This window comes from Priapulus caudatus, unplaced genomic scaffold (assembly GCF_000485595.1).
Source record: "Priapulus caudatus unplaced genomic scaffold, Priapulus_caudatus-5.0.1 Scaffold1681, whole genome shotgun sequence".
Taxonomy (NCBI): domain Eukaryota; kingdom Metazoa; phylum Priapulida; class Priapulimorpha; order Priapulimorphida; family Priapulidae; genus Priapulus; species Priapulus caudatus.
The window spans coordinates 11253-27589 of NW_014578742.1; the positions used below are offsets into that span (position 1 = coordinate 11253).

The 16337-nt window shown below is 45.4% G+C and overlaps 1 protein-coding gene across 1 annotated transcript in view; it reads left to right on the forward strand.

Annotated features, from left to right (window-relative positions):
* Positions 1-4479: 4479 nt before the first annotated feature.
* The window catches only part of LOC106817324 (WASH complex subunit 7-like), a 26123-nt gene continuing 14265 nt past the window's right edge, over positions 4480-16337 (forward strand). The window contains exons 1-11 of the mRNA XM_014821985.1: positions 4480-4556; positions 8506-8656; positions 8700-8846; positions 9395-9515; positions 9827-9907; positions 9961-9997; positions 10709-10844; positions 11759-11949; positions 14711-14820; positions 15202-15327; positions 15439-15461. Coding sequence (XP_014677471.1) covers positions 4496-4556; positions 8506-8656; positions 8700-8846; positions 9395-9515; positions 9827-9907; positions 9961-9997; positions 10709-10844; positions 11759-11949; positions 14711-14820; positions 15202-15327; positions 15439-15461 — 1184 coding nt within the window. The 5' untranslated portion in view covers positions 4480-4495. The remainder of the gene's footprint in view (positions 4557-8505; positions 8657-8699; positions 8847-9394; positions 9516-9826; positions 9908-9960; positions 9998-10708; positions 10845-11758; positions 11950-14710; positions 14821-15201; positions 15328-15438; positions 15462-16337) is intronic.

Below are 16337 nucleotides of genomic sequence, written 5' to 3' on the forward strand. Positions count from 1 at the left end.
ATTAGACGTTTGCACTATCCAATCCCTGTCATTTGATTACAACGTTTACGCCTCTCCTAATCTTTGACAGGTCGACTACAAAACTAGTTTGTCATTAAATTTTTGTGCGTTTAATAGTTGTTGAACCTAGAACAACTTGAAATAAACCTGGGGTATAATATATATATAATATTATATATTAAGATTTATATATTACCAGAGGCGTATTAAGAATTTTTAAATAACACTCTTGATATTACATAATATTGTTACTATATGTAACATAATTGAGTAAACTCATGTCATGGCTTTTGCCTTCTGTGTTCTACTTGCAATAGTCCGCGTTCAATAATCAAGGCATCTGCGAATAGTCGCAAATGTGCCGCTGTGCGAATAGCAAGCAAATGTTGCGGTGCGAAATAGCAGCAAAATGTTTCCGCGGTGGAATAGTAGCAAATGTGCCGCGGTGCGAATAGCAGCAAATGTGCCGCGGTGCGAATAGCAGCAAATGTTGCCGCGGTGCGAATAGCAGGCCAAATGTGGGGTGCATCCTTTGGGTCACACCTCCAGGTCTTGATTGACCGTCACGCAATATGGCTACCACCAATACGTGCCAAATGCAAGGCAGTTATTCGCACATCGCATAGCGTAACATATACACCTAGCATTACGCCTAACATTATAGCCTACATATACTATATATATATTATATCATATATATATAGTATATTATATATATATATGCTAACTATATGAGCAGTGTGTGATGTTATCATATCATTTATTTCTCACTCGTGTTAATCATTATGTGTCAGTAATATGTGTACATCGCTTGGAAGATAGTGCTCATCGACCTCAACATGTGCCTCATAATTTGCACTTGTAAATATTGTATGATTTTCTCAATTATATTTTCGCGTCATGTGTATACATTTATCTGTAATCGCATCAAAATAGCTTCCGTCGAGAAAGCATTGATGTTACAGTAGTTTTTGACTCAATATTGTGAATCATTATATGTCAGTATATGCAGTACTCGCCTTGGAGATGCTGCTCCATCGACCTCAACATGTTGCTCCATAAATTACACTATGCTACATATATGTATTGCTTTTTCTCAATTATGATTCGCGTCATGTGTATAACATTTCATTCCATTGTAATCGCATCAAAAATAGTCTCAGAGAAAGCATTGATGTTTACATAGGTTGCTGACTCATGTTAATCATTTAATTGGTGTCAGATATATGCGTACATCGCCTGGAGACTGTGCTCCTGTCGACCACTCAACATGTGATCCATAAATCTACAATGTTGCTAATATACTGTATGTTTTCTCAATTATCATTCGCGTCATGTGTATGACATTTCATCTGTAACGCATCAAAATAAACTCCTCAGAGAAAGCATTGATGTTACATATATTTATTTTCTGACGTCGTGCTAATCATTCATGTGGTCATGTATATGTGTAGGCTACTATTCGCTTTGGAGATGTGCTCATCGACCTCAACATCTTCGCTGCATAAATTACACTTGCTACATATGTTATGTTTTCTCAATTATAATTCGCGTCCGATTGGGTACTACATTCCATCTGTAATGCCATCAAAATAACTCCTCAGAGAAAAGGCATTTTGATGTTACATAGTTTCCTGACTCATATGTTAATCATTATGTATCAGGTAATATGCGTACAATCGGCCTTGGAGATGCTGCTCCGTCGACCTCAACATGGGCTCATAAATTACACTTGCTAAATATATGTATGTTTTCTTAATTATATGCGCGTCATGTGTATACATTTCGATCTGTAATCGCATTCAATAAACTCCTCAGGGAAAGCATTGATGTTACATAGTTCTTCTGACTCATATGTTAATCATTACTGTATCAGTATATGCGTAATCGCCTTGGAGATGTGCTCCGTCGACCTCAACATGCTGCTCCATAAATTACACCTATTGCTATATATATGTATGTATTTCTCATTATATTCGCGTCATGTGTATACATTTCATCTCGTATAATCGCATGCAAAACTATAATCCCCAGGCGAGACATTTGATGTTACCAATAGTTTCTTGACTCATGTTAAATCATTATTGTGTTCAGTATATGCCTACATCGCCCTTGGAGCATGTGCCCGTCGACTCTCAACATGTGACTCCATAACATCTACACTTAGCTAGTATTGTATGATATGTTTTCTCAATTTATATTCGCGTCATGTGTATACATTTCATCATGTAATGCGCATCAAAATAACTCCTCAGAGAAAGCATTAATTGATAGTTACATATTATTTATTTCTGACTGTGTTTAATTCATTATGTGTCAGTATATGTGTACATTGTCTTGGAGATGTGCTCCATCGACTCAACATGTGGCTCCATAAATTACACTTTCTAATAATATGTATAGTTGCTCACATTACTTTCGCGTCATGTGTATACTTTTCATCTGTAATCGCATCAAAATAACTCCTCAGAAAAAAGCATTAATTTGATGTTACTATAATTTATTTTCTGACTCTTGTATATCATTATGGTGTCAGTATATGTGTTACAATCGCTTTGCTAGATGTGCTCCATCGACTCCAACAACATGTGCTCCATAAATTACACTTGCTAAATAACTGTATGTTTTCCTCCAATTATATCGCGTCATGTGTATACATTTATTCTGGTAATCGCCATCAAAATAGCTCATCAAGTGAAAAGCATTGAATGCTTACATAGTTTCTGACTGCATGTTAATTCATCTATTGTGTCCGTATATGCGTACATCGCCCTGGAGATGTGCTCCGTTCGGACCTCAACCATGTGCTCCATGAAATACACTTGCTAGATATATCTATGGTTTCGTCAATTATATTCGCGTACATGTGATAATACATTTCAATCTGTAAATCGCATCAAAATAACTCCATCAGATGAAGCAATTGATGTTACATAGTTTGACTCATATGTTAATCATTATGTGTCAGTATATGTGTACTCGCCTTGGAGATGCTGCTCCGTCGCCTCAACATGTGCTCATAATTACCACTGCTAATATATGTATGTTTTGTCAATTATATCTCGCCGTCATGTGTATACATTTCAATCTGTAATCGCATCAAAATAACTCTCAAGAGAAAGCATTGATGGACATAGTTTTTGACTCATATGTTAATCACATTATTGTGTCAGTATATGTGTACATCGCCTTGGAGATTGTGTCCGTCGACTCAACATGTGCTCCAAATTACACTTGCTATATTACGTATGTTTCTCCAATTATATTCGCGTCATGTGTATAACAATAACATAAAACAGAATGAAATGTATAACACATGACTGCGAATATAATCGAGAAACACATACATACGATTTAGCAAGTAATTGTATAGCATTGAATTTATAATATGTATGGAATATATATTATATCAAGTATTAATATATATATATATATAATACGTTAAGAGAGAGAGAGGAGAGAGAGAAGAGACGATAAGAGCGAACAGAGAGAAAGAGAGAGAGAGAGAGAGAGAGAGAGAGAGAGAGAGAGAGAGACCGAAAAGAGAGAGAGAGAGAGAGAGATGAGAGAGAGAGCGAGAAGAGAGCGAGAGAGAGAGAGAGAGGAGAGAGAGATAGACGAGAGCGAAGACGAGAGAAGAGATAGACAAGAGAGAGAGAGAGAGAGAGAGAAGACGCAAAGAGCAGAGAGAGAGAGAGAGAGAGAGGAGAGAGAGATGCGAAAAGAGCGAGAGAAGAGAAAGAGAGGAGAAAGGAGAGCGAACAGAGAGTAGAGAGAGAGAGAGAGAGAGAAGAGCGACAAGAGCGAGAGAGAGAAGAGAGAGATGAGAGAGATGAGAGAGAAGAGAAGAAACGAGAGAGAGAGAGAGAGGAGAGAGAGAGAGAGAGGGAGAGAGAGAGAGAGAGAGAAGAGAGAGAGAGAGAGAGAGAGGAAAGAGCAGCGACGACGAGAGAGAGAGAGAGAGAGAGAGAGAGAGAGAGAGAGAGAGAGAGAGACAGAGAGAGAAAAAGCGTGTGCCTGTTTGTGTTAAATCCGCGCGTGCGTTAGTGTGCACGCGCGTGTTTAGTGTGCAAGCGCGTTCTGTGTATAACTGTGTGCGCGCGTGTGTTACTGTGTGCGCGTCTTTGTTATGTACTAGTGTACACGTGCCTGCATGTCCTGCATGACCTGCATGTGTTACTGTGTTACTGTGTGAGTGCGTGTGTTAGTGTGCATGTGCCTGCATGTGTTACTGTGTTAGTGTGTGCGCGCGTGTGTTACTGTGTGCGCGTGTAATTTAAAAAAAATAATATCGTAATTACTAATGTTACTAATCTTCGATTATCTTCCTAATTTTATTCTGATGCTTAGATAGCTCGAAATGATCTCGAAAATTCTATACGAGTGCACTAAGCAAGCAAGCAAGCACCGGATAGTACTGCCACGTAGTGAGAAAAGCTAGAACTACGAGTAGAAATGACATTCGCCATATTGCGTGGAACCAAGTGAGCAGTCAATGATGGCAGTCGAAAAGAGGGAGGATTGGGAGTTCGATAAGTTTGACGATGGATCATTGCGTAGGTTCATCATTCTATAAGAAACCTGAAAGACAATGCACGCGGAAGAAGTGGTCGCGAACACGACATTTTTTTATGTGCAGACGCGTGCCATGCGACGAAAGCGCAACATTCGCGTCCCAGACGTTTGTTTACATACATCCATACATGTCACATGATTTCTCCTACTCCTAGGCCTACTCCTACTAGGCCTACCGCCGCACCGGACATTAAAATTACTCTTAAAATTAATATTAGTCTAGGTAATCTAGTAATACTTTAAATTTTGTGCACTTCCGCTAAATCACTTTATCGAACGATGTGAGCAGATGTCGTACGATGTAGTATGAAAAAAAGTTGCTATAATCCGATTTCTTATATCCTCAGCCTGTGCGATATACACAGAGATAACACTTATTGACGCTCATACTCATAGGGTCTATGTCCCTCGGGGTACTGCCGGAACGTACCCTGGTACTATCTAATATGCCGGATCGTACCTCGCCTACTCCACTAACGAGTCTAGGGAGTCGCCTACGCTAGCTCTAGTACTATAGCCCGCGGATCGCTGCCGCAGGCTATAGTAGCTAGAAGCTACGCCTACGCCTACTTCCTAACCGAACTCGAAGCCCTAACCCTAATCAGCCGAAAAAATAACCGGAGCGGGCGACGATTTCGCTCTCCGTCAGCTTTGCAAAGCGCTCTGGTAACTAAACAATTACGAGAAGCGTAAAATTTTTGGAAGATACGAGAAAAAAGATCGCTCCAGTGCAGCCGGCAGGAGTAGAAATTAAGGTTCCGACACCCTGATGCCCGAGCCCAACAAGTGTTTTGCTACGGTACCCGCATTTAACAATAAGGTTTTTAATACTCGCCAGGGGTTAATTATCGGTGGGGAGTGAGGGCACGACCATGACATCATGACACGGCCAGCAACCAAAGCTGTTAACCTGAATTTCGTCCACCTGATTGTAGAAAGTGGACTATTTTTATTCAGCTTAGATATCTAGAGAAGCAATCGGTTAAACTGTATAACTTAAAAAGATTCTAGCACTGTAACTTTGGCGGATGTGCGCGGGGGCAAGCGAATGGGATTTAGGTGGCCATGGGGAGTAAGCCGGTGGACTGGGAGGCAGGGGCAAGCGAAGTCCGAGAAGTGAAAGGGGACCTTAGCCGCTGAGGACGGGCGGGAAGGGCTGACGGCGGGCGGCATGTCGCCTGGAGTAGGAGTGTCCGCCAGGTATGGGCCGCTGCGTTGTGTTGGAAGGACTCATCGTCGACGGCCCAGCGGGGGGGACTGCAAGGAGTGGACGGACGTACAAGCACTCGTCGTATCGGTGAAAGTTCCTGAACTGCGTCAGGTAGGGGGAGGGGGTACTGAATGCGGGATGTATAGTAAAGATAAGTAGGTCTTGAAGCGGAATGAAAATAAAGTGAAGGGTAGAAAAAGAAACCGTGTAAAATAGGAGCCATGGACCAGGGCGGCATTACCGATGGATTATTGAAGTCTTGGGAATTTCTGGTCTTGCTGTCCGGTACCGCCGGGGGTCGGAACGTGCGGGGCGGGGAGGACGGGTCGCTGGCGTGGTACCGGGGGGGTGTGGGAGGGGCAAGTGTCTACTCGTGTGTGGACGATGGAGAATCTGAATAGAGACGGAGGGCGTGATCAGGAATGTAGGATGTTGTGTGACGATTCTAACACGGTGGATGAGGTCCGTAGAGTGACTGCGGTGTGTGGGGGGCTCGAGCTGCTGAATGCCTGATGAATGATATAATTGGGTCAGTGCATAAAATTATGACAATTTTAAACAAAAATCATGCTATGAAAAGTAGCTCTGGCCAAGCCTAAAATAGCTCACCGTAGAAAAAATTACGAAGAGCTCTTTTTTTCATACAAATCAAAAAAGAGCTCTCGTAAAAAAAAAAGTAATTTTTAAGCTGACCCTAATCCTAACCCTAAACCATATCAAATAGTGACCAGGGTACGTTCCGGCAGTACCTTGGGGACATAGACCTATGACGCTCTATGCATGTCTCCATGAGTACTGCGGAACGTACCTGGTACGGTCGGGTATACTCGGAACATATACCTGGTAACTATCTGATATGGTATAGGGTTTAGGGGAGTAGGCGTAGCGGACTCCCTTAAGACTCGTTAGTGAGTAGGCGAGGTAACGGTAGGCTGAGTTAGAGTAGTTACCAGGGTACGTTCCGGCAGTACCCAGGGAGACATAGACCCTCTCAGCCTTATTGACGTAACAACTAACACCGTAACACTGGTGGCCATCAAACATGCCTGTGTAGTGTGTTTACTAGCACATGTCTACGGCCCAAGCCTAGTTTAGCACCCCAGATTAGATTAAAGGGACAGTACCTCATAGGATTTTACTGCATACTACTGTACTTACTTACTGTATAAACAAATTGTCTATACCCACATGTATTTGTCACCAGATACTTAATTAATTATTAGCACATCAACGCTGACGAAATTTGAACGGCGCCATGACACCCGCGACCGGCTGCCATCCTCAAAAAGTTGCGTATGTTGCATTTTTATTTGCAGGTAAATGACGCGAGGCTAATCACAAAAGTGCAATATATTTATTTACCTAAGTATGCTATTTACACGAACATATTCATTTCAGGGCAAAATTTAACTCCATATAAACTGAAACTATATTCGTTATAAAGATATTACAATCCCTTTTGCTTTTAAATGAAATAAATAAGAAATACCGTCTCGTCTGTAGCCCTTGGCTGGAAAAGTGGTTTTTGCGCAACTTCTCAGATCGTGCGCTTTGAGTGGCGCCACCGCGTCGTTGTAATCAAAGACTGTAGTCGTTAGTTTTAAAACAATAAAATTTCAAAAAAAAATATTTCTAATGGTGATTGAACCATGAAACTTTTTATGAGGCGCAATTATAACCTAAATTAGCTGAAAATAACCCTAGAACCTAGAGGCTACTGTTCCTTTAACACATGCGAAAACATATTGCGGGTGTCACAATCTCTCCTTGCATGATCTCGTGCCTTCACGTCTAACACTGCTAGATCCTGCGCACAACTTAGGTAATAAACCACGACACTTGTTGACCTCTGAAAAAACTTGATTTCCTGCAAAAGTGCAAGGACTTTATTGTTATGGTAAAATATTAGTTATTGTGTAAGAATACTAAGTTGGCTAAGGCCAAAAGATGCAAAAGTTATCAGGGCCTAGTTCAAGCCATTTTTCATACCGAATACCGGCGCCCAAATTACGACCCCTAGAAAAATGCCCAAATTACGACCCCTAGAAAAACGTCCAAATTACAAAATTCATAAAATGTCCAAATTAGCAGAGCTCTGAAAATTGTGAAAATTAAATCTTCATGTTTCTATCGTTATGCACTGTTTTATAATAAAATGCTCATATAAGATCTATAATCTATTATCTGAATAAAATTTAATGTTATACATCTACGGGCCATAAACCTAAAAAAATATACGACATTTTTTTTGGCCTTGCTATGCTCGCCATGGGTGCCCGTATTAAGCAGCTAGATAAATTCTAGCCTCTGGTTATCTTGAATAATTTTAATGAATGGTGTAGGAGAAATCACGCGTGCAAGCAAACAAATGCGATTACAAACCTCGCGCCGCGGTCCCGCACCGCATGTTGGTTGACACGCGTAAAATATGTCCGATTCGAGGCCGCCTTTATCGGGCACGCGCATTCTTTCTCGGATTTGCTCGAACACCCTTGCCGGCGCAAGATTCACTTCTTGTCTGTGTTGAGAGACAAGACTAATATTTAGTATTTACAAACATTTATATATACTAGTTTTTAGTACTGTTTTTGAGACAAGGCTAATATTTACTAAATCAAACAGTTATTTACTAGTATTTACTATTGTTTTTGAGACGAGACTATTATTACTATTGACAAACATTTATATACGTTTGCCGAACTTTTGGCGACCTTTTGCAGAGATCGTTGGCGAGGTCCAGGTGCGGAAGTACGAGCGATTTCTCGAGGACTACTGCAGTCAGCTGAGGGGTATAGAGAAGGCACTGGATGAGGCGATCGCCGACGCGTGGGACTTCTCCCTAGATCCCATCTCACTGCAGGTAGAGCAGGGGTGGCAGATCGTGGGGGGTGTTGTTCACGTTNGTTGTTGGCAGGGGCGTGGCGCGAGCAATGGACGTGGGAGGCGTCCACCTGCAGATCGTGTTCGAACATCTCGGCGAACTGCTGACCGTTCTCCTCACGCTCGACGAGATCATCGACAACCAGGGGGCGCTGCGAGAACACTGGACGCTCTACAAGAGGTGAGTGGCGCCACCTGTGTGCGGGTGTGAACGGCGGGCTATTCGACAACCAGGGGGCGCTATCAAAAAACCTGCAACCTTCAATGTAGAGGTCACGACCCCTGCAACCTTCAATGTAGAGGTCACGACCCCTGCAACCTTCAACGTAAAGGTCACAACCTTGAAACCTTCACCGTAGAGGTTGCGACCCCTGTGACATTCAATGTAGAGGTCATGACCCCTGCAACCTTCAATGTAGAGGTCACAACCCTGCAACCTTCAATGTAGAGGTCACGACCTTGAAACCTTCAACGTAGTAGAGGTTGCGACCCCCGCGACCTTCAACGTAGAGGTCATGACCCCTGCAACCTTCAATGTAGAGGTCACGACCCCGCAACCTTTAACGTAGAGGTTGCGACCCCTGCGACCTTTGCTGTGGAGGTTGCGACCTTTGCTGTGGAGGTCGCAACCCCCGCAACTTTTGCTGTGGAGGTCGCGACCCCCGCAACCTTCGCTGTGGAGGTCGCGACCTTCAGCACGTAGTTCACGAACATGCGCTTGTATTACAGGATGTTGAAGTCGGTTCGCGCGAACCCCGCGACCTTCAACATAGAGGTCGCGAAGCTGCGACTGTTCGAAAAGCTGCTGATGAAACTGGAGGGACAGCTGATGGACCGGATGATCCTACGCGTACGTCAATCAATCAATAAATCAATCGATCGATCATTCAATCATTCGATCAATAATTTGATCAACGAATTGATAAATCGGTTAGCTACCAACAATCATCAACATAATTTATTGCCAGATAAATCGATCCCTAACTAATTCCGTAAATCACTCGATCCATAAATCGATCTATTCGTAAATCGTTCGGTCCATAAATCCATCAATCCATCCGTGAGACCGATCGATGAGTCGACGTTCAATGTGTTCTGTGTGTGTTGTGTTCACGCTCTGTGTTGTTCGTTCACGTTCTGTGTTGTTCGTTCGCGTTGCAGAACTGCATAGAGCAGATGTTCGACAGCAGCAGCGCGTTCGTGACGAAGAACTCCTCGTTTGCCGAGGAGTTCATCCTGAACATCCGTGCGATCTACACTAACTCTATCGTTTGGCCGAGGAGTTCATCCTGAACATCCGTGCGATCTACACTATGATCGAGAATAAGATCGGTAAGAGGTGGAGAGAGAGGGAGAGAGTGAGGGGAGGGAGAGGAAGGGGAGAGAAGCAGCAGGGCGAGATGGAAGGGGAGAGGGAGAGAGGAGGGCGAGAGAGAGAGGGAGGGGGCAGAGAAGCGGAGCAGAGAGGAGAGGGCAGGGGAGAGAAGCGCGAGAGGGAAGAGGAGCCGAAGCAGTGAGAGGGGGCCGCAGAGGAAGCGGGACGAGAAGAGACGGGAGGGGCGGAAAGCAGGGGGAGCGATGGGGAGAGAGGAGCGCGCGAAGGGCGAGAGAGGAGGGAGGGTAGAGAGAGGAAATGGGGGGCGAGAAGAGGGGAGCAGGGGCGTGAGGAGGAAGGGCGAAGAGAGAGAGGGAGGGCATAAGAGAGGGCAGAGGGGGCAGAGAGAGAGAGAGACTGAGAGAGAGAGAGTGAGAGAGACGAGCAGAGAGACAGACAGCAGAGACAAGACAGAGACAGAGAGACAGAGACAGAGGAGCAGAGAAGAGCAGAGACAGAGACAGAGACAGCAGACAGAGACAGAGACAGAGACAGCAGACAGAGACAGAGACAGAAGACAAGAGACAAGACAAGAGGATAGTGATGAAGTGGTACAAGTTGCGTAATTTCATGCTGCACACCATCACAATCAGCCGTATTTTGTCATCGCATTATCTCGCCCTTCCCGACACACACACTCACACAAGACTGCCTTGTGTTTGTCGCAGGCGAGCCGAACGAGGTCGATCAGCGCTACAAGTACGTCGGAGTGTGCGCCCTCTACGTTGCTAGCACTTCAGATTTATGGATCGATAGCGATCTGACAAAAAACTCTTCAAGCTTCTCTGGGACGTCCATAAAAAGGTAGTGTGTGCGTGTATAGTGTTTACGTATGTGTCGTGTCTGTGCTGTGTGTGTGTGTTAGTCGCTTGTGGCGTGTGTGTGGTGTGTGTATGTGTGGGGCTGTGTGGGTGCATGTGTGTGTGTGTGTGTGTGATGTGTGGTGTGCATCGTGCCGTTGTGTGCCGTGTGTGGTGTGTGCGTGCGTGCCGTGGCGTGCTCGTGCGTTGGCGTGTGCGCGTGCGCCGGTGGGCGTGTGCGTGCTGGTCGCCGCTGTCGCGCAGTGCGTGCCGTGCGTCGCGTGCGTAGCGTGTGGGTGCAGGCCTGCGTTGGCGTGCGGCGGTGCTGCAGTGTAGAGACCTTAAGATGTGAGCAAAAGGTTTTGTTGACCCTGATTCTTGGTTGGAGTGAAGAACCATTCCTCTTGGCTTCTTTACTTTGGCTGCTATTTACTAACATGGTCTTTCACTGCATTCCTCTCACCCACAAGGACTTTCCGCCTCTCCCACCCCTTTCCTTACCCACCCCTTCCTCCCTTCCCCTCCCTCCCCCCCTCTCTCTCTTCCTCCACGTCACTAACACTGTTCATCTGCCGTAGATTCCTGGCGGTGCGCACCTTTGGTGTACGCTTCGTCTGCGTTTGCCGACAAGCTTCTGCCTCTACAGCCAGCTTCCGCCACATGCGAAGGGCAGTCCCTCCCTGGCCCTCCCTCCCTCCCCTTCCTCTCATCCTCCTCACTAACATTGTTCATCTGCGTAGATTCCTGCTGGTAACACCTTGTTCGGCACGTCGTCTGGCTCCACGAGCTTCCTGCTACAGCAGCTTGCCCCACATGACAGAGGCAGTCGCCTCGCCCCCCGCCCCTCCGCCTACCACCTCCCTCCCCCTCCCTTTCTCTCATCCTCCCTCACTTAAGCGACTTTCCTCTGCGGCGTAGATTCCTGCGGTGTCGACCTTGTTGGCAAGCGTCGTCGTGTTCCGACGAGCTTCCTGCTAGCAGCAGGCGCTTTTTTCCCCACATGACGAAGGCACTCGGACGGCGGGGGCCCAGGGAAAAAAAAAAAGCAGGTTTTTTCGGGGCAGCAGCAGCTCAACTACCTGTCGCCAGCAGAGCCAGCAGCCTGTCCAAGGCTAGCGCTATCACCTGTACAGGTATGCGCATGTATTACCTAGTCCACGGGTACGCTATCACGCTGTACAGGGTATGCATGTGGATTACTAGTTCCAGGTATGCTATGCACCTGTCCAGGTAATGTGCACGATAACCGTATAGGTACAGGTATGGCCAATCATCTGTCAAAGCACCTGTCAATGTGCACAGTTACATGTTAGAATGCGTATGTTGTGGTGCACAATCTATGCTGTCAAGCATATAATTCAACCTGTTCACCTAAGCCAGCCATCTGTTAAAATGTCCTGGTCCAGGTATGTCATTACATGAAGAAGGTGCTCATGATTATGACTGCAATGATAGGGCTACCCAGTATAGCATGTTGCAACTGTATTTGTTTCTACACGAGATAAAGGTCAGGTGTTGTCGTTTGCTGGCATCGCTTCAGGGTTATATTATTATATTATATTATTATTAGGGGTTTTTACTTGTACTCTCTACTACTGTTCGTCATTTCTAAAAATCCATTGTTTCCCGTTTAACGCTCTCCCGAGATGCAGGAAGAGCAGGTAGGTTGTAAGTTGACATGGTTCGCACAGTCCTTGAAAAGTCCTTGAATTTGAGGGGAGTCCTTGAATTTGAGGAGTCCTGAAAAGTACCTTGAATTTAGTAATGTTGATTTTGGTGCTTGAAAAGTCCTTGAATTTCATGAAAATGTCCTTGAATTTTTAGAAAAATCCGTTGCCTGTAATAAAAAAGGAATTTGTACCATCACATAATGACAAAAACCGTCAAATAAAAATTGGCGTTAAATGAGGTTAAACAGCTTATAAGACAGCGATATAGACATGTTAAATGATGATCAACAAATTTACAGAATAAGTCAATAAAATCAGTCAGTACAAAAATAGGTATTGTTGTAGAAATGTGACAGTGTTCTAGAAGGGTTTATATTAGCTCATCTGACAATAGTTCAGATGGCAGCTATGTAAGCAAATCGCTTGATCGTCCGTCCCGCCGTCCGTGCGTCGTCCGTGGCCGTCAACAGTTGGGGCACAAATCTTAAACCGCTCGACGTACGGTCAGCGTATATTCGCGCACATCGGGGGGAGTCGTCCAAAACGAAGTTTGATGTCGAAGCTGGGGGTCAAAGTCATAAAGGAAGTCAAGAGGTGTAAAAGAAGCGGGGGAACATTCACTGCGCTTAACTTAAGGTTTAGTGGAGGAATATGCATAATGCGGCACAAAATCTAAAACGGCTCGACTAGGCTCGTGCTAGCGGTGTATAGCATTCATGGTAGGAAAGGCATCACTGTGCCTAAAATCTGAGGTCACAGGTCAAATGGCAATGGCACAGGGCCGATTTTAGACCATTTCTGAGGACATGGTCTGACGCGCGATTGAAAAAACTTTTTTGTTTCAGCGGTGACGCTAGCATTTTTATGGCTTTATTGAAAGCGACCGATGAAATTGTCCCTTCCTGCTGAACATGCGAAGAGTAAGGTGTCGAGATAACTTTGCAGCCTCAAGAGGAGGGGTTAAACGAGTGGATTTGTTGACTGTTAACAACGGAAGTGCAACTATGCTTTTTGCTATTAGAGGCCCGCCTCCCTTCACGCCTCCCTTTCCCCCTCCCCCACACCCCTCCCGCCACCCTTTCCCCACCCCTCCCTGCTAACCCTCGGCCCCCATCCCCCTACTCAAGAGGAGCGGTTAAACATGGATTTGTTGAGTGATCCTGCTTTAGAAAGAATCTTGAGCTGGCCGGTTTAGCTAAGTAGAATCTATACAGTGCCTGGATGTATGATGGCTACAATGTCACAGTGAAATGATTTCAAAAGCTAAAATTTGGTTAAAGCCAAGTGTATATCCTTAAATCGTAATAATTTCTTGTCATTCTGTACTGTCCAGTAATGCTTACATGTCACGTTATGCCACTGCGCAGTGGCTGTAGCATGGTTGGGGCAGTTTTTGCGCTAGCATTTAATGGTTACAGGTGGCAGCTCTCTATTGCAATTTGCAGCCTGTAGGCCTTGCGTAGGTAAATGGATGGTGCTTTACCTAGATTCTGTCTTGCAATGAGTTGTTGCTACTACGAATGATGCGGAGCCTTCGCATCTTTAATCTGAAGACACTTGAAACGTACACGCCATCTCGGTCGGCAACTTTCGATAACGCATCGGCCAACGAAACATCTTTTGAGAAGGTTCCTGATACCATCTCTGCTGCATTCCACTATTCGGCGTGTATTTGTGAACACATTTTGCGGACTAAACAGGCGTTTACTAGAATCCCACAACTCCAACCACAAGAGTCACCGCAGTAGACGGTTAGTCATGAGCGCTGTCGCTATGCGCACTTGTTAATGTGATCCAGGTATGTTTTAGAGGTGACAGTGATTAAGAATGGGGTTATTAAATTAATCCAGGTATGTTTTGTTCTGTGTATGAATTCCGATAAAATGTCGGATAAAATGTCCTGGAATTTCCGTTAAAATGTCCTTGAAAAGTTCTTGAAAAGTCCTTGAAAATTTTTTCAGTTCTCCTGTATGAACCATGGTTGAGGTTGTTAGCACAGACGATTGAAGTGTGCGATCTATAGCTGTATCAGATGTGTGTGCGTGCGTGAGCGTGGCTGTGAATGTATCATTCGACCTGCGCAGTCCGCCTCGACGATCGCAAACAAACCGACGGAATCGATTTCGTCCGATTCATCTCTCGCCCCTCGCCCCTCGCCCTGGCATGCCACTGATCCGTGCTGCCACCTGGTGTGCTTGCAGGGAGGTTCACCACTGGTACCTTCACATCTCGTCGTGGATGATCAAGATGGAGGCGACCTTCAAGATGAACACCGACGACCTGAACAAACAGTGCGTGCTCTTCATACAGGTAGGTGGCTCCATCTAGCGGCTGCCGCTGCGGCGAAATGCATTAAAAGCGAGTGCGCGTTGTTTTTTTTGCTTGATTTTTAATTTACGTGTTTTAAATATTTCTTTCTTAATAAATAAAATTAATATATGCTAATGATGATAATTTATTACTAGTGTAATAATAAAATATTCAACGGATATTTGCCTGTTGTGTGGAAGACCAATGTTTTGGTCAAAGAAATCCTATCGCCGTTTTTCGGCGGCGAATTCACGACGCGGTAACCTTAGGGAGCGCGCGTCATATGCTGTTCGCGCTTGCTGGTTGGCGTGGTAACCGGTGTCGTCTGCTGCTCGCGCGCGACGGTCGCCGTGGTAACCGGTGTCGTCTGCCGTTCCGCAGGGTCTGTTGTTTGCTTACAACGTGAGTCACCAGGTTCGTACGATTATGAACCTCCATGTCGCGCTGTCGAAACCAATGACCAGGACCTCCGTGCTGGCCCTCTGCAGGCTCGTGGAACTGCTGAAGGTACGTGGGGGAGGAGGAGGGAGGGAGGAAGGGGAGAGGGATGTGAGGGAGGGGAGGGGGAGGGGTGCTGTCGAAACCAATGACCAGGACCTCCGTGCTGGCCCTCTGCAGGCTCGTGGAACTGCTGAAGGTACGTAGGGGAGGGTGCGGGGGAGGGAGAGGACGGAGGGGGAGATGTGGGGGGAGGGACAGATGTGGAGGGGAGGAGGAGGCGTCTTGTCCAAACCCGATGACAAAGACCTCCGTGCTTGGAGATGCAGGGGGAGGGGGAAGGGATGCGGGGGAGAATCGCTGGAGGGGGAGGAGGAGGGACACGGGTGAAGGAAGTGCGAGAGGAGGGAGCGGGGTAAAGGAAGTGCGGGAGGAGTGGGTGGGGGAGGGGGTGGAATACAGTGGCAGGAAAAAAGGGGCGTGCACATGCAAAGAGGGTGCTACAGAGATGCCAACCACTACGATTTATCCGTATTTTATACGAATTTCTATTCCTTTTGCACCACTACGACCAGTTTGTATCAAACTATGAATTTCACTGTGATTGAAAAATATATTTTTATTTTATTTATTGTCATTTTTTGTCAATTTATTGTCATTTTTGACCCCCAGAATGCGGGAAATTGCATCTCAGAATCAAAAAATTTTCTGGGTGGCATGCCGGACCCCCCTAGCAAACTCGGGTCACTACGTGACCCTCGAACTACTAATTTGATGGCCAGAAACTACAGATTGCTTCAAATATGTGTTGGCACCTCTGGTGCTAAGTGAGGACGGTGTGGGGGTGAAGAGGATACAGGGGGGAGTGCGTGGGGGATGCTAGGGGAGGGGCTATGCAGAGATGCCAACCACTACGATTTATCCGTATTTTATACGAATTTCTATTCCTTTTGCACCACTACGACCAGTTTGTATCAAACTATGAATTTCACTGTGATTGAAAAAAAAAAATTCAATTATTTTTTGTCAATTTATTGTCATTTTTGACCTTCAGAATGCAGGAAATTGCATCTCAGAAT